This window comes from Entelurus aequoreus, linkage group LG25 (assembly GCF_033978785.1).
Source record: "Entelurus aequoreus isolate RoL-2023_Sb linkage group LG25, RoL_Eaeq_v1.1, whole genome shotgun sequence".
NCBI lineage: Eukaryota > Metazoa > Chordata > Actinopteri > Syngnathiformes > Syngnathidae > Entelurus > Entelurus aequoreus.
In genome coordinates, this window is record NC_084755.1 from 15,779,261 (window position 1) to 15,805,265 (window position 26,005).

The following is a 26,005-nucleotide window of genomic DNA, read 5'->3' on the forward strand; positions in this document are numbered from 1 at the left end:
TTATGTGGTACTGTCAAAATTCCAATTGCAAAAAACATATTAAACGTGAAAAAAATACAATATTTGAACTCACAATTTGTAGCACCCATTCGACGCCGTGTAAGCCAGTGGGACCCCTCGTATTAGGCTGATTCGAGTGGAAATGGCGAGCATTTCCCCATTTCATCGCCAGAACAGCTGAGCTAGCTTCCGGGGTTGGCCGACATCGTCTCACAAGATGTAGTTTCTCTTTAAATATCCTTCTTGAAAACGGCCTTGCAAATATATATCTACCACCTAATCAACGTTTTGTTCCCCTTCTCTGCTATCCCGGTCTGGCTACGGCACAACACTTCCCGCTTCATGCTGAATTGAAACTTGTGAATGGATACTCACTTTGGAATGACAAGTGAGTATCCAATCACAGTCTCGTTAACATCAGGCTACTTAGATAGGCTACTGTCAACAACTTGTGATCTGATTGGCTATTGCAACTGTCTCTAAACTCTATGTGTTCTCAAATTCCTCTGCTAACGGTCCTGGTGAGTATCCAATCTTTCTCTCTGGCACTCCTCGAGGGCGGACGCTCCCTTTTCCTCTCCCGCTTGCTTCTTTGTCTTGTCTTGTCTTAACTTTCTTGTTGCCTCTTTTTGCACTGCTCTCCAAATCTAAACATTGGAACTATTTAACTGACCTCAACGAAATTGACAAGATCTTGGGTTTGGGGAACCTGCTTGTTGTGACGCAGCGGTTGTTGCAGGACACAAGACGGACTCTTGGGTAAAGAAGGAGTGCCGTGTGCCTGGCGACCCTTTTAGTCGAGGATGTGAAGATATCCACCTATTCGGAATTATGACAACAGGACATCTGCTGATTGGAGTAAGCGTTGCTCTGGTTTGTCGACAAATTGGAAGTTGCTGGCAGTCTTCTAAGTACCCCAAAGCTGCCACAAATGATTGGAGGATGCGGGCAGAACTGTGGATACTCTTGTGATTTGGATAACATCAGACTGTCTGCCCCGCAGGATGAATTTGAGGACCAGTCATAGACAATTTAGAGTGAAAAACAAATTAATTTTCACTCGCATGCAAAACATTCTAACTTGGATTGTTTCCCTGGCTTCAAGACTCTCCTGAAGGACAGTGCGGCGAAGACACAACAAACTCCCTTCTTGTCTCTCATGGACACACACGTGTTGTTGTTGACTTTGGACTGACTAGCGACTGCATGACACCAAGGCCGGGGAACAGAGACACACGGCAGGCTTACACACACATACATGCATCCACAAAAAAAATATACGCCACACACACATACCCCACCCCCCATCCAACGCCCTTAACGCGAATCCCTTAGGGGTTATGGACGGCTGGGCAGCGCCTGAAGAGCTGCAGCCTGCCACCGTAGTCCCAACTCCCTCCCCTCTGTTGCTAGACATCTCGAGATGTATGTTGTAATATGTATATGTGCTTAGGTTTTTCCCACTCCAGACTGGGCCCCGTCTAGATTGTATTTTTTTACTCATCCTTCCCCAGCGTTTACCTTTTTCCCATCTTTTACAGGGCACGTTGTGGCGACCCATCAGCGTTCCTGTTCTGTAACCCTGTACACTGTTTGTCTAATCTTGAACGGGCTGAAAACAAAGTACTTGTGCAATGACAATAAAGACCTACCTACCAATCACAGGACGCGTAAATGTCACGTTCAACCTGAGGCCATCTAGAAGGCCTGACTGACAACAACTCGTGATCTGATTGGCTACCGCAACTGTCTGTCCAATCTATGTCCCCGTTCACTTACAGTGTTGATTCTGAAGGCCCCTGGCAGATTTGGTACAGCATGGCAACCTAAGCTAGCTGAATTGTGATTGGATACACACTCTAACCTAAAAACAACAGCACTGGAACGAGCATAATTTGACATGAAGGAATATGAATAATTTTAGATATTTAGGTAAAGTAAATTAAAAAATACTTTTATCTTTAATTATGATCAGGATTTCTGGTTATGTTAGGCCAGCAGAGAAGGCCTTGCTGGCCCACCACTGGTTTTGCATAACGGGCCTCCTTTAAATCACACCTGAAAATTAAGTCCAAAACTTTACACGATTGGTTATGACATCAATGCAACAAAAGTTGTCATGCACGGTTTTTAAAAAAAAAAACATTTCAAAAGGTTGTAACCCCCCAAAAACAGCTTCAATTTACATGATTGACTTAAACGCCTACTGAAATGAAATGTTCTTATTTAAACGGGGATAGCAGATCCATTCTATGTGTCATACTTGATCATTTTGCTATATTGCCATATTTTTGCTGAAAGGATTTAGTAGAGAACATCGACGATAAAGTTCGCAACTTTTGGTCGCTGATAAAAAAGCCTTGCCAGTACCGGAAGTAGCGTGACGTCGCAGGTTGAAGGGCTCCTCATATTTCCCCATTGTTTACACCAGCAGCGACAGCGATTCGGACCGAGAAAGCGACGATTACCCCATTAATTTGAGCCAGGATGAAAGATTCGTGTATGAGGAACGTGAGAGTGAAGGACTAGAGTGCAGTGCAGGACGTATCTTTTTTCGCTCTGACCGTAACTTAGGTACAAGGGCTCATTGGATTCCACACTTTCTCTTTTTTCTATTGTGGATCACAGATTTGTATTTTAAACCACCTCGGATACTATATCCTCTTGAAAATTAGAGTCGAGAACGCAAAATGGACATTCACAATGACTTTTATCTCCACGACAATACATCGGCGAAGCACTTTAGCTACGGAGCTAACGTGATAGCATCGGGCTGAACTGCAGATTGAAACAAAATAAATAAGCCCCTGACTGGAAGGATAGACAGAAGATCAACAATACTACCAAACTCTGGACCTGTAACCACACGGTTAATGCTGTACCGCCTGGCAAAGCCTAGCAATGCTGTTGCTAACGACGCCATTGAAGCTAACTTAGCTACGGGACCTCGACAGAGCTATGCTAAAAACATTAGCTATCCACCTACGCCAGCCCTCAACTGCTCATCACGACCCGTGCTCACCTGCGTTCCAGCGATCGACGGCGCGACGAAGGACTTCACCGCGATCATCGATGCGGTCGGCGGCTAGCGTCAGATAGCGCGTCTGCTATCCAACTCAAAGTCCTCCTGGTTGTGTTGCTGCAGCCAGCTGCTAATACACCAATCCCACCTACAGCTTTCTTCTTTGCAGTCTCCATTGTTCATTAAACAAATTGCAAAAGATTCACCAACACAGATGTCCAGAATACTGTGGAATTTTGCGATGAAAACAGAGCTGTTTGTATTGGGATACAATGTGTCCCAATACTTCCGCTTCAACCATTGACGTCACGCGCAAACGTCATCATACCTAGACGTTTTCAACCGGAAGTTTCCCGGGAAATTTAAAATTGCACTTTATAAATTAACCCGGCCGTATTGGCATGTGTTGCAATGTTAAGATTTCATCATTGATGTATAAACTATCAGACTGCGTGGTCGGTAGTAGTGGGTTTCAGTAGGCCTTTAACAGCTTGAAACTTGAATGTAAACAATTCCAACAGTACAAACTACAATGCCAATAGTCGCCAATAGCAACAATAAATGTAAGAAACTCAGATGAAGCAATGTGTTACATGAACATGACACGCTGCATGAAATCATGTGATCATACTCTTGAGGGCTCCTGCACGCTCAGTCATTTAAATACCAGCCATCAACAGATGAAAATACTAAGTAAGCGTGGTGACATCATCCCGCAGACTTGTCTGTGGAAAACATTCTGTTATGGTCAAATTCTTTATGTCCTCCGCCTTGACTCAGGCATACAAATCACACTTTTGTTCTTTAGAGCCCATTTATACTAATGTTCCGGTTGCTTTGTGAACATGACAGTAACAGTTTGATGCTTTCAAAATACATTTGACCAATCGGTTGAGAAAATGATGACCTCTTTGTTTCCGTAGCAAAAGTTAAACTTTAAAGTGTCAAAATATAACGGCGTCAAAACCACAATGGAACACTAGGTCTGTAGTAGACAGCAATAAAAGAAAATGAAGCTTAATACAGTCTTAATTATTCCATTTATTTCTGTTGAACAGCAGTTTGTACAGATGTGCTTTTAGTAAAAAAGTTCTGAACTGTACTTTAAGGCATCATCAAGGAAAAAAAAAACACTATTGCTTTAAATAGGTTGGAATTTCTCTGCACAGTGGAGTTTGAAGGGTCTTTAATGTCCATTTAAAAACAGAACAATACAAATTCTAGATAAATGACATCACTGAATCAAAATACATGAGTTTAAACTTCTAGGCATAACGCTAGATTATATATTTTTTTAAAACATAAGTGATATTGTTGCACAAATGGGCACAGGCATATGTATCATGGAAAGATGAGCTCCCTTTCTGCATCCAAACATTTTGAACAATGCAATGCAAGCACTAGAAATAACATATATTAACTATTGTCCGGTAGTTTGGTCAACTGCCACTCGAGAAATGTTAAAATAAAACTACAACTTATGCATCATAGAGCTGCTCATATCGCACTATAGGACATACCATTTGTACGCACTTATCTTTTTCACTGGAAATATTTCTCAAAATCATCTATTGAACCTTTTAGTACCGGAAATCATAAATACATTAGCAGACATACAGCTGTGGGAAACTGACATATTTAAAATATTGTTAAAAAAAGTGTATCAAAATGACAAATCTGGGGAAACAACAGTGTGAACTATGTATAGGTTTTGCAAGTATATGCATATTAAGGACAGACTGGTGTATGTTGAATAATGAGACAATATGAATGTTTTGAACTGCGTTCAGTTGGGGATCTTAATAAACTGATAAACCATTTTTGAACGAGGCAGCCCCCCAGTACCAGGCACACGAGCCGTCACTTCTCTTGATACAGGCAAAATGTTTGGCCTGCTCGCCGTAGACCGAATTCTCTGTCAGCCAGTCTGTCCACAAGCACTCAGCTGGGCTGTTGATCCCGCACGGGACAGATGTGCAACGAGCGATCTGTGGGATAAAGCAAAGATCAAGATTTCATGAAAAAAAATGTAGATCAGGTTATTTCTACATGTCTTGTCTGTGCGTTAGTTAGTGCTTACCTGGCAACCGCAGCCCTTCGTATAGCGCTGTACGAGTTTCTTTTGGATGACACTCATGCTTTCCCAGGGTTCGACGTAGTTGCACAGTGAGACGTGCAGCGTCCCGTCAGAGTTCAGTCGGCCTGCAATTGAGAAAAACGGGGAATGCAATAAGACCAGAAAACTAAAGATAGGAAAAATGGAAAATGTTACACAAGATGGACTTTGATAAAAGATAACCCGGTGAGCCTAATGTATGTTTTATTTCTGGTTGTGCTTACCGGCGTCAAATAAATGTTATTTAGTACAAGGTGTAATGATAAGTGTGACCAGTATATGGCAGTAACACATAGGATACGTGTGTACTGCAGGTTGAAGCCTGTTCAATAAATGACGATGGCAAGTACCTGGAGGCAAGCAACACCAAAACTTTGAGGTTTTATTGAGAATATAGAACATTCCACAGAGCGCTCAATAATCTGTCAAAATGTTTTAGTACGAGTCTGGTAAGCTACGAGGCCGTAGTCAGACGTGCTGTGCTTCAACATACGGGTATTATGGTATGTGTATAAGGACCCCAAAAGAGCACCAATTAAGAGACATTATCTGACGTTTTGTTTCGCAATATTATGCAAAATTAACTTTTTCTTACCTATTGGTACCTGCTGATGTGTATTTGGGATTTGCATAAGTCCCGAAAATTTCCGCGCATCCGCTATTGCAGTCTGTGCCGTAGTCTATAAGCTCCTTTTTTCTCTATCCTCTTGTTGTGGGGCTTTCATCTGCCGCTGTTGCCATTTCTAATATAAAAGTACTCCAGCTTCCTCCCACCTCCAAAAACATGCACCTGGGGATAGGTTGATTGGCAACACTAAATTGTCCCTAGTGTGTGAATGCGAGTGTGAATGTTGTTTGTCTATCTGTGTTGACCCTGCGATGAGGTGGCGACTTGTCCAGGGTGTACCCCGCCTTCCGCCCGATTGTAGCTGAGATAGGCTCCAGCACCCCCCGCGACCCCGAAGGGAATAAGCGGTAGAAAATGGATGGATGGAAGTAGCGTACAGTTCTAACGTATCTGTCAGTAGACTCGCTACGGAAGCGCTAAAAACTACCGGTACAACTAAGATGACGGGGAGAAGATGCTGTCGAAGCACAACCACGTAAACAGAACTGCCCACAAAACGGCGCATCCTGAAGAATGATCAGAAAGCGGCTTGAAGACGGTCTGTAAAACATAATCTATGCAACATTTTGACCGAAGAACCACCATTACATGTTATGTAAACCCCAAGAAAGTGTTTTGAATGTATAAACAAACAAAACAACATAATATGACCTCTTTAATGTGCCTTTTGGATGACAATAGACCTGAATAGACCCGCTCATCGGCAGTGCGCCTGCCTTACGGTCTGAAAAATACGATACACAATAACTAAAAATCAACTTCTATTTACTACTCATTTAAATCAGGGTTATCGCATTATATCAGCAGCTCTATTCTAATGCTTTTTAAATGCAACCTGAAACAAATTGAATGCCCATGTACTACTGCAAATTGTTATTATGAATAGTCAAAAGCATACAATCAGCTATAAAGAGAAAATAATGTCGAATAGTTGAAAAGTTTACATTAACTGTGGCCAAATTAAGCACCAATGTAATCATAATATATATAATTTTTACAAAACAATTTATTCTTTCAAATGCAATAATCATTTTTCATGACTGTGGTATGTTTTTACAATTGTAATTGGAAGGTGAATAAGTTAATTATCCTAAATAGGTAAACAAACAAAATAAAACAGACTCTTAATGTTAGCAAAAATTGCACTTCAATAAATATTGAACATCTTGAAGTGCAGTTTTTCCCCAATTGTAAAAACTGGGTTGGGTGGTTAGTTTTGGTGCTTTTTTTGTTGCCAAATATGTTTTTGTAAATGCCTCTGTACATCGTATTTTAATGCCTTCATTTTCAAAATCCATTACTACCCCTTGGCAGCGACACCACCAATTTATGGATCGATCCACCCTCTCTTACGTGACTCTCTCGAGACTCTCATTAACTTACTTGTGAATTTCCAGATATTATCTACACTTCTTGAAGTTTGCTAAGCACTTATTTCTTGTGTTGTTTAAAGCTAGCTTAGTGGTTAGCTTAGCTATTAGCATGCCTGTCCTGGCTTGCTCTCCATGAGTAATATATTTAGCCTTAGTGTTGATGATACTTGATATACCAAGAAATGCAGTTTATTTGACGTAATGGAGGTGATTACTATTAAATTAGCACCACACTGTGTATGGAGACAATTCACTGCTAGCCACTTGTCAGCCGGGCAACTAAAAAAAAAATAGTGTCAGCCAGAGGGAATCTGTGTTTGTGATCAGCTTAAAATAAGCATTAATCGGTAATGGCGAACATAATCATGAAATCGGTATATCCCTCATCAAAGTCCAATACCTTCTTCCTCTTGGACATACCACCTTTTCTAACCACTTCAAATGACAGCTTTGTGAATCAGCAGGCTTAGCAACACACACAAAAAAAACTACAGCTAAATTTGTTTTGCAGCGACTAAGTTAACATAGCATGCTGCTAAATATGTAACTAATGTTAGCACTGTAGCTCAAGTACAGGTGCATTTCAATAAATTAGAATATTGTGAGTAGACTTTATAAGCAGTAAAGCTACAGACAACAGGTTTTACCAGTACGCTTACTAAAAGACTAGGTCTTGTAATAAGCTTCAAGGCTAAAAATCAGCATCAAGGCTAAAATTTTACCAAAAAAAAAAAATTGAACTCAAAAGACACTGAACCGTTGCATAAGGATTTGTTTTAAGGCCATGTCCAAACTAACACTGACATTTTCAAAAGGCACAATTTGCCCATTATGGTTTAAAAAATAATTCAGTGCAGTTTAAAAAAAGTTGGCTTAAATATTCACAGGCTGTAACTAATTTGGTCGCGTTGTCAATTAGTACAGTAGTAATGTATTACGTGTGCATTCTCTAAAATCAATCATCGACCTTCACAAGTCCTTTTTTGTCATTTTTGGCTGCATGAAATTAAAAAATTAAATGAATGTATATATCATACATATATCATATCATGTATTTGTTAAGCAATTCCCTGCTGTAAATATATTTTAATCAGTTTTTAAGGAGAAAAACCTACATATATGTGATAATGCCAAAGAAAAGGCATTTCTAGAATATCTGTATTCATGTGAACATGTGACCCCAAAACTGATCATTTGCATCAACCACTGTCCAAATCAGGAGTCATAAATACATTTAAAAAAAGATGTTTACCTGTGATGTAATATTCTACACCTTTTGTCAGAGTCACTCCACATGTTGAAGGGTTGGATGCAGTGTATATGGTATCAAAGTGTCCGTCAGGGCCCTTGAACATCTGGGGAAATCAAATAACCAAAATAAAATATGCATACATACACACATTCATAACTGAATAGTATAAATCCCTTATACCAACCTTTGTCTGTTTGATGTCATACTTGATGGAGTTGTTAAATTCACCGACAACCTTCCCTGCAACCACCTTCGCCTTGATGACTAGAAAAACAAAAAGAAAAGCAGCGGTTAACAATCTTTGAAGAGAAAAATTTAACAATCCCCCAAAACCCACAAAAGGTGTCTCTGCCAGCTTCTCTCGGTTTGGTCAAATTTAATAACATGCAGAATTGAAGCAGAGTTGTGTGGCATCAGTACCAAAAAAGGGAACAAATATAGGGTGGTTGGCATGTACGGTATTGTCAATTTCACGATAAAAGTAAAAACTATGTATACCAATTTGATAAAAGTAGAGCCTTCCTAGAGTGATATTTAAAGATTGCTAAAAAGCTCCTTAGCAGATAAGCAACATAGTGTTTAACGCATTCAATTTAACATGTTATTAAAGAGTTGTCAGAGCAAATATCTTGACACTAAGTAGCGCATGCAAAATGTCAACGAATGACAGACAGGGTGCTTTATATGAATTTTCACCACCTTCATATTGATAAGAATATTGTAAGAATTGTAATATAACAGCAAATTTCTCGTGGCGCACAGTGTCAGCGCTGGGCTGGTAAAAAGGCGAAATGGGATCAAACTGCATCCGGAGACGTGCCAGAATTATTTCAAACATGTATGCAGTCACAATGTGATACATCATTCCATTTACGTATTCTCATTTTTTCTTTGCAACATGTCCGAAAAGGAGTAGGAAGAAGCAAAACATATTTAATCCTACACCACTTTTTCAATGAATTGCAATTACTGACACATATGAACACCCCCTGTTCTCGTTTTGTATCACATTTTACATCAATTAAAATACGATAGTTCTCTTAATAAATAGTTAAGTCAGTTATAATATCTAATTTCAAGAAGGTTCAAGATGTTTTCTTCTTCTTTGTATTTTATAAACACTGAGTTTAAACAGTTTCTTTAGCTAACAGTACTTTGTTTGACTTCTTTGCTAAATCCATTACATAATTTAATTTCCGCATACTGATATACTAAAGGTTTTAGTCTTGTACGTGCATACAAATGTTTTAAATTGTATTTTTCTCTAAAGTTATAATTTTCCTCTTTTGTTGAGAAGAATTGTTGTACATTTTTGGGTAGCAGGTTATAGTTTGCTTTGTACATTATTTTAGCTGTTTGCAAATGCACCAAATAATTAATTTAAGTATTTTGGATTCAATAAATAAAGGGTTTGTATGTTCTCGATATCCGACGTTATGTATTATTCTGACATTTTTGTAACACAATTAGTGTACTTTTATAGTTATTTCCCCATATTTCTACACAATAACTCAGATATGTTAACACTAGCAAGAAGTAAAAACATGTCGTAATTTTTATTCCCAGTACATATTTAGCTTTATTCATTACTGAAATATTTCTTGCCACCTTGTGTTGTATATTTTTTTATGAGGTATCCAGTTCATTTTCTCACCTATTAATACAACCCCAAAAATGTGGTTCCTTTTACTATGTTAATATTTTTACGTAAAAAAAATATATTGAACAATTTATTTCCAATAAATTCACATGCAACTAATTAAATTCAAGTTTAATTAAAATTATATAAAAATCGGTTAGATAAATAGAGCAAGAATATAGAATAGAATAAGTGGGAAAACATTTCTTATAAGGGGGGGGTCTAAAAATAAAATTCTGCCCTGGGGACTACAAATGCAAATTATCAAATATTTTTACAGCGTGTACGGCAGATTGTTAATCAACGCACACTGTGCCGAATAAATTAACTATGCAACTTCCGGTCCGAAAATGACAGCCAATGTTATCAGCAATATGTGTCTCTTATTTTGAAATATAGCTCCACAGTACTTGAAACGGCACATCCAACCGGAAATGACGTAATGCCATAGCAACAAAAACAATTAAGACAGTCCAGAGACTGTGCTTTCATTAAAGCTAAATACTTCTTAAATTACAGGTTGTAAAAGATGAATAACTACAACTGGTGTTTTGCTTTGAGCTACGGCAGTCATTATGGCTCACAGAAAAACGCCTTTATTAGTGTAATTAGCAACACTGTCTTGCTAGCTAGCTATAACTGTAATGCTAAAAATACTTAAAAAGCGGTTTTGCCCAACTTTTTTTTTTTAGTACGGAGTGACAGGAAATCGTTCTAAAAAGACGTGTCAAAGGTAAGCACATTTTCATTTTCATTAGCAACACTTTCACCACTTTAAAAATAATAATAATAATAATAATATTAATAATATGTTCCTTCTTGTCAACATGTCTACCTCCAAAACATTGTAAGGATAATTAATGGCGGCACATTGAATATTCAGCTACACATATCGCCATTCAAAACGAGTTAATGTGCAGAACAACATAACCTTTTAAAGTTAAACTTACCGACATCTGCCTGGCAAAACGCCATCTGTGGATGCAGAGGAGCACATGAGCAGGCTTGTGCTCCTTCTTGCAGCTGCCACATGCACAGCAGCACCAGAGGGAACACGCAACACTTCATCCAATTCATCATGAAAGGAAATGAAGCCACGAAGAGAGAAGCTGAGAGGGAAGTAATGCAGCAAGAAGATGTGTGTTTGCTCGCTGTCCTCTCCACTTTCTTCAGCGGCTTTATATTGCTGCGGGCTCCTCCCACAGTCTACGTCATTTGCACGTCTGGATGATTCGATTTTCACCTTTGCACACACACCGCCCACGTACACGTACACGCACACGCACACATACATTATTCTTCTTGAGATCTCCAAAAAATGCCTACCTCTTTAGGACCAGCCTTCCTAGGTATATAACGATTTGTATTTACAACATTAATAATATATACATACTATGCAAATATAAAAAAGCTTGTTGTGAAAAATGAGTTGCAATTTCACAGGACAAATGTCACAATTTCACAAGAAAAACTTTGAATTTTGGCAGTATTATAATAAAAGTCGTAATTTTACTCAACGCAAGTCAAATTTTTACAAGAAAAACTGAACATTTGTGCAATATTATGATAAAAGTTGGAATTTTACTCTATAACAGTCGCAATTATACAATAAAAGCTTAACATTTTGGCAATTTTATGAAGAGTCGTAATTTTACCCGACAAAAGTCACAGTTTTATAAGAAAACTTTAAAAATGTTTGCAATATTATAATAATATCAATCAATGTTTATTTATATAGCCCTAAATCACAGGTGTCTCAAAGGGCTGTACAAGCCACAATGACATCCTCGGTACAGAGCCCACATACGGGCAAGGAAAAACTCACCCCAGTGGGACGTCGGTGAATGACTATGAGAAACCTATCTCTCTAGGGGAGACCGAAAGCAATGGATGTCGAGTGGGTCTGACATAACATTGTGAAAGTCCAGTCCACAGTGGATCCAACACATCAGCGAGAGTCCAGTCCACAGCGGGACCAACAGGAAACCATCCCGAGCAGAGACGGGTCAGCAGCGCAGAGATGTCCCCAACCGATGCACAGGCTAGTGGTCCACCCGGGGTCCCGACTCTGGACAGCCAGCACTTCATCCATGGCCACCGGACCTATGCAACTCCCCCTCGCAAGGGACAGGGGAGAAGAGGAGAGAAGAAAAGAAACGGCAGATCAACTGGTCTAAAAAAGGGGGGTCTATTTAAAGGCTAGATTATACAAATGAGTTTTAAGATGGGACTTAAATGCTTCTACTGAGGTAGCATCTCTAACTGTTACCGGGACGGCATTCCAGAGTACTGGAGCCCGAATAGAAAGCGCTCTATAGCCCGCAGACTTTTTTTTGGCTCTGGGAATCACTAATAAGCCGGAGTTCTTTGAACGCAGATTATAATCAGAATTGATAATAATCGGAATTGTATTTAAAAAATTATGACAAAAGTCATAATTTTGCAAAGTAAAGTCACTATTTTACAAGAACAACACAATTGGCCATATTGTGATAAAAGTCAGAATTTTATATGACAAATGTCACCATTTTGCTTTAAAAAGTAATGATTTTACATAAAAAAGTAATAATTTTCCGAGAAAACTTTGCATTGTTGAGAAATTGAGAAATGTTTCCCAATTTTAGAAGAAAAAAGTCGACACATTGTGAGAAAGACTGCTTTAATAATGATTTTATTTTAATTCTTTGTTTGTAATTGGTGTTTAATCTTCATTATTTACTTCAAGTTATTACAGTATGTCTCTATATACATTTTTTTTTTTTAATTAATTTTTTTACACACACTTGTTATTACATATGTTGGCCAGAGGGAGAGCACTTCAAATTGCACTTTTTTGGGAATTTTGCCTGTTATTCACAAGCTTTAAAGTAAGACAAGAACACATATGTTTGTCTTTTTTTAATGCGTTCTAAATATTAAATAAATGCTATCAAAAGTCTGCTTGCAATGGGGCCTAAGGGAGTCTCTATTTGCCTATAAAGCACTTAAAAGCATCCAAACACCTCCATCAAGGTTTTATATACATGATGTAAGTATATATGTAATGTAATAACAGGCATATTCATAATAACATGTAATATTTACATATTTTGCTCATTTTAAGCATACGGTGGTGCAATAATTTCTAAACGCACCACGCCGTTCGCTTCTTCCTTCGATATCACTGACTCCTACTCCATCAAACATAATAAAACATCACTTACTGTACAATGTCTGCTGACTCATAATCCTTGCAAATAAATAATAGTGTGCACCCAAGCGCAGACCAAGCAACTTTTCGTGTCTTTCTCACCAAAGTTGACCAGCTCATTGGAGTATGTCCTCATCCTTCTACTATCAAAGTAAGAAGCATTATTTGAGATATAAAATCAACTTTCACTAGCCCCTAGGCGAGAAGGCAGCTCACCAGTCGATGATTTCAACATTGCCACACAAGCTAGTTAGTCTGTGATCACGGTGCCGCTATAAATAGTTTGTCTGCGTATGCGCTTATAATAACAATATCACAAATACTTTGGTAATATTCAAGTCATAAAATCTAAATGGAGTATTGTTGGCGGTTTTAGGGTGGTTTTTTAGAGGGAAATAAGGGCGGAATAGAGGACCTCTGATTGGCTCCATTGTAAGCAGACTTTTAATATAATTAAAACATACATTTGCATATCTTCCTGACACTGGGACTTTATCCTAGTACAGTTGTTTACCAGCCCACTACCAACATTGTTCACCACCAGGAACTATGAAAGCATTCGGGGTGGGAACCTAATGATTTGATCCGATTCAGATTTCTGGGGTGACTATTCGATTCAGAATCCACTCCTGATTTAAACCGACTCTCGCAATTTATTTGGTATAATAATGAAACTTTTCCAAAACAGGTGGGCGATACTGATAGCGGATACCTTTCACTTGTAATGTTACGGTGGTTGAATCATTTTGTCACTACTGCACAAAGATGACAAAAACAACAACAATATAACCAAAATATAAATAAATATTGTGTAAATAATCATTATGACAAACATTAGGGTTTGGAAAACCTTTGTTCTTTTTGGGAAGCTTTGATAATGACACATTTAAAAACATTTAAGCATGCAGACCCCATTAGTCAAGGTCCAAATTAAAAACACTGTATTTAAAGTTCTCAAAACTGGACCCTGAATGTTCATAAAAACACAGTTAGTGATTTATGAAGCTTTTATTTCATTTGTGAAAATGCAATAAAGGCACATTCAACCTTTTTTTTTGTTCACCATGTAGACCACAGCCCAGGTCCACATAAAAAAACACTCCACCTAGAGTTCTTACATCTGAACCGGATGAATCTATGGATCCTGAACATTCATGAAAATACAAGTTGTGATTTGTGAAACTTTTATTCAATTTGTGAAAATTCAATAAATACACATTTAACCCTCTTTTCACCACGTAGACCACATCAGTCCAGGTCCAGATCCTGAAGTGTCATAAGATCTGTGAAACCTTTTTTCTATAAGTGAAAAATAAAGACACATTTAACCATTTTTTAGGCACGTACACCACATTATTCTCAAATAAATTAAAGGTTTCACAATCTATAAATGATACTATGATTATTTACACATGTATTTATATTTTTGTTCCCTTGCCGTTATTTTGCACTAGTGACAAAATGATTTAATGATCATGACATTTCAAGTAAAAGTATCGACTATCAGTATTGTCCACCATTTGAATTGGAGGCTATTTCAGCCTTGTGGTAAAATTTCTTATGTCATTCATGAATTAACATTTTATATGTGATTATTCACGCAAAACGGGGCCCCGCACGAACTGTGGGACCCTATGTGTGATTTGCACTGTGTACTTAACCACACAGAAAATAAAAACATATATTTACAGTAACTGGTTAGAGTTAGCTGGCCAGCTAATGTTGGCTTTCCGCGGAAATGTTAGGGGTGTTCCACCGACCATTACCGTAAAATTATTAAAATAAAAATAATATTTTCTGGTCTTCGGTAGGTGTTAGGTAGGCTGTTTAGAACCATGTCCAAGAATTAAGTAATATCATGCCAAGAAGCATAATTACGTCAGTGACAAAAATCCATAAACTGTTCCATGCTTTGTGATGACATCAATGTAATAAAAGTTGTAATGCTTGTTTAAAAAAAAAAAAAAAGACACTTCACTAAATTAAAAAAAATGTAATCTCTCAATTAAAATAAATCAATAATCAATATACCTTATTGATTTAACAGGTCAGCGTTTGAATGTAAACAATTTCAACAGGACAACAAGTGATGTAGTAGTAATGAGGCGGTCGTCAATAGCAATAAATCAATGCCATAACAAAGGTTCGTAAAAACTCAGATGAAGCAATGTGTTACATAAACATGGAGGTGACACGCTGCAGGTAATCATGTGATCATACTCTGAGCACGCTCAGTCATCAACACATGAAAATACTACGTAAGACGAGGATCATGGTGCAATAATTTGTCCTCTGCCATGATTGACGCCTAGACATTTCACTTTTGAACCGCACCTCAAACAATTTTTTATACTTTTGTGTGTTTATTTTAATAAATGTTAATTAATCTAATAAATTATATTTTTTTATTTACATGCACCTAGGGATAGGTTGATTGGCAACACTAAATTGGCCCTAGTGTGTGAATGTGAGTGTGAATGTTGTCTGTCTATCTGTGTTGGCCCTGCGATGAGGTGGCGACTTGTCCAGGGTGTACCCCGCCTTCCGCCCGATTGTAGCTGAGATAGGCTCCAGTGCCCCCCGCGACCCCGAAGGGAATAATCGGTAGAAAATGGATGGATGGATGGATATTTAACAATTATCAGTGAACTGATAATAAATGTGGTGTCCAGTTGCTATTTTTTGTTTTCTTACACTTCCGAGTCTCATTTGAAAGTATAATAAAGTAGACTTTGCATGCATTTGCAATTCCAAGACATTAGATGGCAGTAGTGTGTAGACTACAGTGTTGCAGAGTCAGGAAGTAGGTTTTGACGTAAAATCGAATCTTTTTTTAAACCTGACGACGTGTTTATACAATAAGTATTGTACTTACTGTATTACACACCAGATGTTTGATTGTACATCTTAGTTATAATTTTCATTAGCAAATTTGCCATGTAAAATTGCAGATGCTAATTAGTAGCATGTTTATAGAAATGCAAACGTAATTAGCATCAAGGTAGCGCATTTTGAAAAGTGGAGCCTTACTGTACTTTCGACCAGGCAAGTTTGCTCTGTTGGCATGGAAAATTGCAACATTACCTAGCACTCATAGTTTTCTCTGAGTGCTGCTTGAGTGATTTTTTTTCCCCGCCAAGTAGTTTGGCCGGAAGAGTTAGCAACTGGAAGTGACGTCATTTGCAACAAAGGTATTTGAAATATGGCACCGTTTGATTTCACGTGAATTGATACACAGTAGTACCGAAGGAATTCGGTCGATACCTATAAAAGTACCGAATTCGGTACCTATACTGACGCAGACCAATCGGTCTTTTGATTTTTAGGGCCAGTTCACACAAGAGCATTTCTGACTAAAACAAATGAAAATTGTGTTCTCTTGCTATTCGGAAGTAAAACTGCTCAATTTGAACTTTACACTGCGGCCCGATATTGCAGTTGTATTTGTTTGTGTAAGCCCACCCCTATTATTTTTCTGACTCCTATGAAACTCTAAAGTTTGACCATTTAAACCACATTGACTTGAAATTTTCCACAAAATCAACAAAAAAAACAAGTAGTACCTCAAATTACAAGCTTATTTGGTTCTGTGTCGGAGCTCTTAGCTCAAAACACTTGTATCTGAACTCAACCTCACCCTTAAAAAAACAAATTTAATTGGTGTTTGGGCCACAAAAACAGCACTATTTTAACATGTAACATGACTTTTAAAAAGAAAAAACTAACTAAGTTAAGATAATAAATATTGTATATAGACAATACACTATAATGAACTACTAACAACTACTATAGTTTTATAAAGTAATGTAATAATAATGTACAATATTAATTATATCCTTACCGCTGCTTCTCCGTCTAACACAATCAGCAGCTTCTCCACATGTTCATGGATACATGTACACCATTTATGGCAAAAGGGCGGCGCATGGGAATGCAGCGGCTATGCTAACGCTCTTGGGAGTGTAGAGCGATTTGGCAAAAAACACCCGTCATTTCTGTCAATTTCATGGCTGGCTCAAAGCGTGAACACTCTGTGATCACATACGACCGACAGACAATTCTGGATGTGGATGGATCGGGTCGTTATAGACTGAAAGATGCATGTACGGTGGACCTCCTCGCTAGCATGGGAATACTTCGTGGGCTACATCGAGCGGCCTTTGTAGCAGCGGAGTCAAGTGCTAGCGGTGACCGCCAATGGAGACGACATAAGCGGTGCGAGCGGAAGCAGAAGCGGGGATGCCAAGCTGGGCTAACAACAAAGAGAAAAGCTAACCAAAGAAGCGTGGAGTCTCCGGGTAAGAAGCCATTTAAACTAGAACTAGCCGGCGTCAGGCTGGATAATCCCTGCACACATAGCAATTCTCTTAGAATAAAACACAACTCACATAATGTTTTTTCTTTTGTGACCATGTCAGAGGCAGACATACATTGTACTGAGGTAGCTAACTATGATACGTTCAGTTTATCGCAACATCAAGCAAACAATCTGAATATCCCCGTCGTATCAATTCCTAGATATGGTCGAAACTATTTAAAGTGCAATACGCATAATAAACGCAACATTATTAATATTGCTACTTCGGATAATTTTAACAAACAATCCTCAAAACAGCCCACTACCTATAATATGGGCTTTTTAAACATAAGATCATTATCTTCCAAAACGCTATTAGTTAATGAAGTCATTAGAGACAACAAACTTGACGTCGTTGGTCTCGCCGAGACCTGGCTCAAACCAGACGATTTTTTTGCGCTAAATGAAGCATCTCCTCCTGGCTATACCAATACACATGTTGCCCGACCTCTTAAAAGGGGAGGGGGTGTCGCACTAATATACAATGAAAACTATAATCTTACACCTAACCTACATAATAAACATAACTCGTTTGAGGTGCTCACTTTAAGGTTTGTCACACCGCTGCCTCTCCACCTGGCTGTTATCTACCGCCCCCCTGGGCCCTATTCAGACTTCATCAGTGAATTCTCAGAGTTTGTTGCTGGTCTAGTGACGCACGCCGACAATATAATCATAATGGGGGACTTTAATATCCATATGAATACCCCATCGGACCCTCCATGCGTGGCGCTCCAGACTATAATTGATAGCTGTGGTCTTACACAAATAATAAATGAACCCACGCATCGCAACGGTAATACGTTAGATCTAGTGCTTGTCAGGGGTGTCACCACCTCTAAAGTTACGATACTCCCGTACACTAAAGTAATGTCCAATCATTACCTTATAAAATTCGAAGTTCTGACTCATTGTCAACAAACTAATAATAATAATAATAACTACTATAGCAGCCGCAACATTAATGCTGCCACAACGACGACTCTTACTGACCTACTGCCTTCGGTAATGGCACCATTCCCAAATTATGTGGGCTCTATTGATAACCTCACTAACAACTTTAATGACGCCCTGTAGCACCGCTAAAGCTAAAAAAGGGTCCCTAAAAGGCGTACCCCATGGTTTACAGAAGAAACTAAAGCCCAGAAATTATCATGTAGAAAGCTGGAACGCAAATGGCGTGCGACTAAACTTGAGGTTTTCCATCAAGCATGGTGTGATAGTTTAATAACTTATAAACGCATGCTTACCTCAGCTAAAGCTAAATATTACTCAAATCTCATCCACCTCAACAAAAATGATCCTAAATTTCTGTTTAGTACAGTAGCATCGCTAACCCAACAAGGGACTTCTCCCAGTAGCTCCACCCACTCAGCAGATGACTTTATGAATTTCTTTAATAAGAAAATTGAAGTCATTAGAAAAGAGATTAAAGACAATGCATCTCAGCTACAACTGGGTTCTATTAACACAGATACGACTGTATATACGACGGATACCGCCCTCCAAAATAGTTTCTCTCTCTTTGATGAAATAACATTGGAGGAATTGTCAAAATGTGTAAATGGGACAAAACAAACAACATGTTTACTTGACCCAATTCCTGGGAAACTTATCAAGGAGCTTTTTGTATTACTAGGTCCATCAGTGTTAAATATTATAAACTTATCACTTTCCTCTGGCACTGTTCCCCTAGCATTCAAAAAAGCGGTTATTCATCCTCTACTCAAAAGACCTAACCTCGATCCTGATCTCCTGGTAAACTACCGGAATGTAGCATGTCCCACCTTCCGTTTATCTCGAAAATCCTCGAAAAAATTGTAGCACAGCAGCTAAATGAACACTTAGCGTCTAACAATCTCTGTGAACCTTTTCAATCCGGTTTCAGGGCAAATCACTCTACGGAGACAGCCCTCGCAAAAATGACTAATGATCTATTGCTAACGATGGATTCTGATGCTTCATCTATGTTGCTGCTTCTTGATCTTAGCGCCGCTTTCGATACTGTTGATCATAATATTTTATTAGAGCGTATCAAAACGCGTATTGGGATGACAGACTTAGCCTTGTCTTGGTTTAACTCTTATCTTACTGACAGGATGCAGTGTGTCTCCCATAACAATGTGACCTCGGACTATGTTAAGGTAACGTGCGGAGTTCCCCAGGGTTCGGTTCTTGGCCCTGCACTCTTTAGTATTTACATGCTGCCGCTAGGTGACATCATACGCAAATACGGTGTTAGCTTTCACTGTTATGCTGATGACACCCAACTCTACATGCCCCTAAAGCTGACCAACACGCCAGATTGTAGTCAGCTGGAGGCGTGTCTTAATGAAATTAAACAATGGATGTCCGCTAACTTTTTGCAACTCAACGCTAAGAAAACGGAAATGCTGATTATCGGTCCTGCTCAACACCGACATCTATTTAATAATACCACCTTAACATTTGACAACCAAACAATTAAACAAGGTGACTCTGTAAAGAATCTGGGTATTATCTTCGACCCAACTCTCTCGTTTGAGTCGCACATTAAGAGTGTTACTAAAACGGCCTTCTTTCATCTCCGTAATATCGCTAAAATCCGTCCCGTTTTGTCCACAAGCGATGCTGAGATCATTATCCATGCATTCGTTACATCTCGTCTCGATTACTGTAACGTTTTATTTTCGGGCCTCCCTATCTAGCATTAAAAGATTACAGATGGTACAAAATGCGGCTGCTAGACTTTTGACAAAAACAAGAAAGTTTGATCATATTACGCCTATACTGGCTCACTTGCACTGGCTTCCTGTGCACCTAAGATGCGACTTTAAAGTTTTACTACTTACGTATAAAATACTACACGGTCAAGCTCCTGCCTATCTTGCCGATTGTATTGTACCATATGTCCCGGCAAGAAATCTGCGTTCAAAGAACTCCGGCTTATTAGTGATTCCCAGAGCCCAAAAAAAGTCTGCGAGCTATAGAGCGTTTTCTATTCGGGCTCCAATACTATGGAATGCCCTCCCGGTAAAAGTTAGAGATGCTACCTCAGTAGAAGCATTTAAGTCTCATCTTAAAACTCATTTGTATACTCTAGCCTTTAAATAGACTCCCTTTTTAGACCAGTTGATCTGCAGTTTCTTTTCTTTTCTTTTCTTTTCTACTCTGCTCCAAACCCGGGGTGGACCGCTAGCCTGTTCATCAGATGGGGACATCTCTACGCTGCTGACTCGTCTCCACTCGGGATGGTTCCTGCTGGCCCCACTATGGACTGGACTTTCGCTGATGTGTTGGACTTTCACAATATTATGTCAGACCCACTCGACATCCATTGCTTTCGGTCTCCCCTAGAGGGGGGGGGGGGGGGGGGGGTTACCCACATATGCGGTCCTCTCCAAGGTTTCTCATAGTCATTCACATTGACGTCCCACTGGGGTGAGTTTTCCTTGCCCGTATGTGGGCTCTGTACCGAGGATGTCGTTGTGGCTTGTACAGCCCTTTGAGACACTTGTGATTTAGGGCTATATAAATAAACATTGATTGATTGATTGATTGATTGATTGATTGATTGATTGATTGATTGATTGATTGATTTAGATACTATTTTAACATTCTTGGCTGGCATTAGACTCATTCTGCTTCAGTATTGTGCAGACTAGCAGTGATGCGCTCGAACTGCTTCGCCAAATTGGCGACATGCTCAGTCATGTTTTTGATGATTTATTCAAATTAATTGAACAAGTGTCATCTGCTACTTCTTCTCAGCACTGTCTTTCTCACTCACTTTTTTGTTCCCATGGTTGGAAAACCATAAGTAAGTAAGACTGTATGTTTTGGAAATATATTACTGGGTCCACTGTACTGTGAACAGTGTCACAGCTGTGACATTTGCTATGCCAGCGAATAGCGGGGATGCTTGTAACTCAAAGGGGATGCTTGTAACTCAAATTTTTGCTTGCAACATAAAGCCTAACAATTACCCAAGAGACAGCTAGTACCTCAAAACACTCTTAAATTGACGTACAACAGTACTGCCACGCTAACCACTGGCCAAACATGCAGTTTACTGCATTTTTAGTAATTTGTTTTCAATTCAGATTACAATTCTAAAAATTGCATATTTTTGCGCTACTGAGCACTTTGACAACCGTATTATCTGTACAAATGTAAACAGAAGGCACACGCTAGACAATTTTGTATAAAATCCATGTTTACAAAAAAGTGGCATCACAATCTATTGGCCAAACATGCATATTACAGAATTTAGTTGTTTTTACAGGTACATTTGAATCAAACTACTTGAGTGCAACTTTTCAAAACACAAAGAAAGTGCAGTAAATATTTGATGAATATACAGTGGGTATGAAAAGTATTCATACCCCATTACATTTTCACTCTTTGTCTCACTGCAGCCATTTGCTAAAATTGAAAAAGTTAAATTTATTTCTCATTAATGTACACCCAGCACTCCAAAACAGAAATGTAGACATTTTTGCAAATGTATTAATGAAAACCATCACATGTACATTAGTATTCAGACCCTTTGCTCAATACTTTGTTGATGCACATTTGCAGCAATTACAGTCTCAAGTATTTTTGAATACGAGGCCACAAGCACATCTGTCTTTTGGCAGTTTCGCTTATTCCTTTTTTCCCATTCCTCTTTAAAGCACCTCTCAAGCTCCATCAGGTTGGATGGGAAGCGTTGGATTCTATGCAGGCTGTCTGTATATTGCTGCATTTATCTTTCCATCTATCCTGACTCATCTTCCAGTTCCTGCTGCTTAAAACCATTCCTGGCATTCACGCCAAAGAGTTCAATCTTTTTCTCAGCAGAACAGAGAATTTAGTTTTTTCATGGTCTGAGAGTCTTTTCAGGTGCATTTTGGGAAACAGTTTACTAAGAAATGGCTTCCGTCTGGCCACTCTACCATACAGGCCTCATTGGTGGTTTGCTGCAGAGATGGTTGTCCTTCTGGAAGGTTCTCCTCTCTCCACAGAGGAATGCTGTCACTCTGAAAGTGTGACCATTGGGTTCTTGGTCACCTCCCCGACTAGACTAAGATGAATGCAGCAATGTACAGAGACATCCTGGATGAAAACCAACGCTTCCCATCCAACCTGATGGAGCTTGAGAGGTGCTGCAAAGATGAATGGGCAAAACTGCTCAAAGAAAGGTGTGACAAGCTTGTGGCATCGTATTCAAGAAGACTGTAATTGCTGCCAAAGGTGCATCAACAACGTATTGAGCAAAGGGTTTGAATAGTTATGTACCAACTGGGATAGGTTTCACCCCCTGCGACCACGAAAGGCACAAGCAGTAGAAAAGGGATGAATGTGATTTTTTAGTTGTTTTTTTTTAATACATTTGCCAAAATTTCTAAATTAGTTTTTTTCTGTCAAGATGGTGTGTGGGGGACTGAGAAAAATAACTTATTTTGATTTTACTAAATGGCTGCAATGAAACAAAGAGTGAAAAATTTAAAGATGTCTGAATACTTTCACCTCTGTAGCTGACAATGTATAAAAACGGGAGAAGACTATATTTGACTTGGCCGCCCTGCTCCCTGACATCATACTTGGCCACCTACTGTTTAAAGCCGCATTGTGGTAAACAGTATTTTCCACTGTTGAGCATATTAACAGCGCAGCTTGACTTCATGTCCAAAACAGTAAGAAGACATTTCTTTTTCGGCGCTAGAATGACTGAGTGTGTCTCTGTGCACAGGAGGTCAGGGTTCAGGACGGGGATATCATCTCGAAAAAGGAAAGTTCCCAAATGTGTGCAGATGCCGTAAACCACGATGACTCGTTAAGACTAGTGGGATTTACCAGATGTTGGCTGCAAAAAAACATAATAGGAGGAAGTGACACATCTAACATGAGTAGTAACTATGCAGTGTTTACCCAACGTTTGGCATCAGATGAATACCAGACAACTTTAAACAGCCCACTTCATTTTTAGCACCTTCACTGTTTCCCACTATGTGCTCAGTTTCTGGGCATTTGTCACATGACCTCACAGCCTCTGTCTTATTCTAAAAAGTCCGGATTGTTCTATGACAACATATGACCATGATAAACACTTTCCACGACTGTAGCGTGGATGTCCGAAGGCCTCAAATTCATTCCCAGAAAGTTTCCATTCATCAGGTGTTGTTTACCGTGAGAGTCATCTAATTTCTACTGCGGGCTTGTCGGAATCCCTCAAAGACAAAACCCGACATTTTCTGCCGGGTCACCGTTCATCACCACGAGTGGGCAAATGTCTCAAGTGACCTCAGGCGACTGCGGCGGGGTTGTGCAAATGTTCGTTTTCCTCGACCTTTTCAACCCAACACAAATCAGGAAGAAGAAGATTCATTTCCTTTATCTGCGTCATTTGGGCATCTGAATGTGAAATCAGGTTGTGACATATTCGTTTGTCCCTTTTTTTTGAGAAATGTATTGCCAGTACTCAATGTAAAGCAGTGTTTCTTTTCCATTGTTGCGACTTGTCCAGGGTGAACACTGCTTTCCGCTCGAGTGCAGCTGGGATAGCCACCCCCACGCGACCCCAAAAAAAGACAAGCGGTAGAAAATGGATGGATTGATGTTAGGCCGCTACTGCGCCCCTAAATGGCCGCCGAAAAATATTGTTTTCTCAATTGTGGCCCGCAGCGGTGCTCAGTTGTATTACACTTTTCCGCCACTTGTGGCAGTAATCCATCCATCCATCCATCTTCTTCTTCCGTTTATCCGAGGTCTGGTCGCGGGGGCAGCAGCCTAAGCAGGGAAGCACAGATTTCCCTCTCCCCAGCCACTTCGTCCAGCTCCTCTCAGGGGATCCCGAGGCGTTCCCAGGCCAGCCGGGAGACATAGTCTTCCCAACGTGTCCTGAGTCTTCCTCGTGGCCACCTACCGGTCGGACGTGCCCTAAACACCTCCCTAGGGATGCGTTCGGGTGGCATCCTGACCAGATGCCCGAACCACCTCATCTGGCTCCTCTCGATGTGGAGGAGCAGCGGCTTTACTTTGAGCTCTTCCCGGATGACAGAGCTTCTCACCCTATCTCTAAGGGAGACTCATTTCGGCCGCTTGTACCCGTGATCTTGTCCGTTCGGTCAGAACCCAAAGCTCATGACCATAGGTGAGGATGGGAACATAGATCGACCGGTAAATTGAGAGCTTTGCCTTCCGGCTCAGCTCCTTCGTCACCACAACGGATCGATACAGCGTCCGCATTACAGAAGACGCCGCAACGATCCACCTGTCGATATCACGATCCACTCTTCTCTCCCTCGTTAACAAGACTCCGAGGTACTTGAACTCCTCCACTTGGGGCAGGGTCTCCTCCCCAACCCGGAGATGGCACTCCATCCTTTTTCGGGCGAAAACCATGGACTCGGACTTGGAGGTGCTTATTCTCATCCCAGTCGCTTCACACTCTGCTGCGAACCGATCCAGTGAGAGCTGTAGATCCTGGCCAGATTAAGCCATCAGGACCACATAATCTGCAAATAGCAGAGACCTAATCCTGCAGCCACCAAACTGGATCCCCTCAACGCCCCTGACTGCGCCTAGAAATTCTGTCCATAAAAGTTATGAACAGAATCGGTGACAAATGGCAGCTTTGGCGCAGTCCAACCCTCACTGGAAACGGGTCCGACTTACTGCCGGCAATGCGGACCAAGCTCTGACACTGATCATACAGGGAGCGGACCGCCACAATCAGACAGTCCGATACCCCATACTGTCTGAGCACTCCCCACAGGACTTCCCGGGGGACACTGTCGAATGCCTTCTCCAAGTCCACAAAGCACATGTAGATTGGTTGGGCAAACTCCCATGCACCCTCAAGGACCCTGCCCAGAGTGTAGAGCTGGTCCACAGTTCCACACCTAGGACGAAAACCACTGTTCCTCCTGAATCAGATGTTCGACTATCCGGCGTAGCCTCCTCTCCAGTACACCTGAATAATTTTTTTTATTCTTGTTTAAATATGCTAAAATTGAGAAAATAACTAGTCCAATAAGATATTTAGGTTCCCCCCTTAGAAAATATGTTTTAAAGATTATGCAACATCTCAAGGTTGTCTAATTTAAGAACTGCAAGTTGAATAATGCTTATTTTCAGAATAAAATACTTATTATTAGCTTAAAAAATCCTGCTGATTTCTAGATGTACAAATCTTAATTTAGGATGTCTTATTAAGTAAAATTATCTGTCCATGCAGCTAGTTAAATTCACTAGACGTTGGGATTAATCTAGTTTTATAATCTTATATTTTGACAGCTCTTTTTTGCCGTGCAGTATGTCTGATTGGTATGTATTTTTTTAATCCGCCTGACCCAAGCCTTGATAATAATTTTAGAGATTAATGATAAATGATAAATGGGTTATACTTGTATAGCGCTTTTCTACCTTCAAGGTACTCAAAGCGCTTTGACAGTATTTCCACATT

General features: G+C 39.7%; 1 protein-coding gene across 1 annotated transcript; it reads right to left on the minus strand.

Annotated features, from left to right (window-relative positions):
- Positions 1 to 4,043: 4,043 nt before the first annotated feature.
- LOC133642239 (metalloproteinase inhibitor 2-like) lies at positions 4,044 to 11,219 on the minus strand. The gene is made up of 5 exons (XM_062036330.1): positions 10,981 to 11,219; positions 8,576 to 8,655; positions 8,392 to 8,494; positions 5,103 to 5,224; positions 4,044 to 5,010 (listed from the first exon to the last, which is right to left on the minus strand). Exons 1-5 carry the CDS (start codon positions 11,108 to 11,110, stop codon positions 4,822 to 4,824), a joined length of 624 nt encoding a protein of 207 aa, XP_061892314.1. The 5' UTR covers positions 11,111 to 11,219; the 3' UTR covers positions 4,044 to 4,821.
- Between the last annotated feature and the right edge of the window lie 14,786 nt (positions 11,220 to 26,005).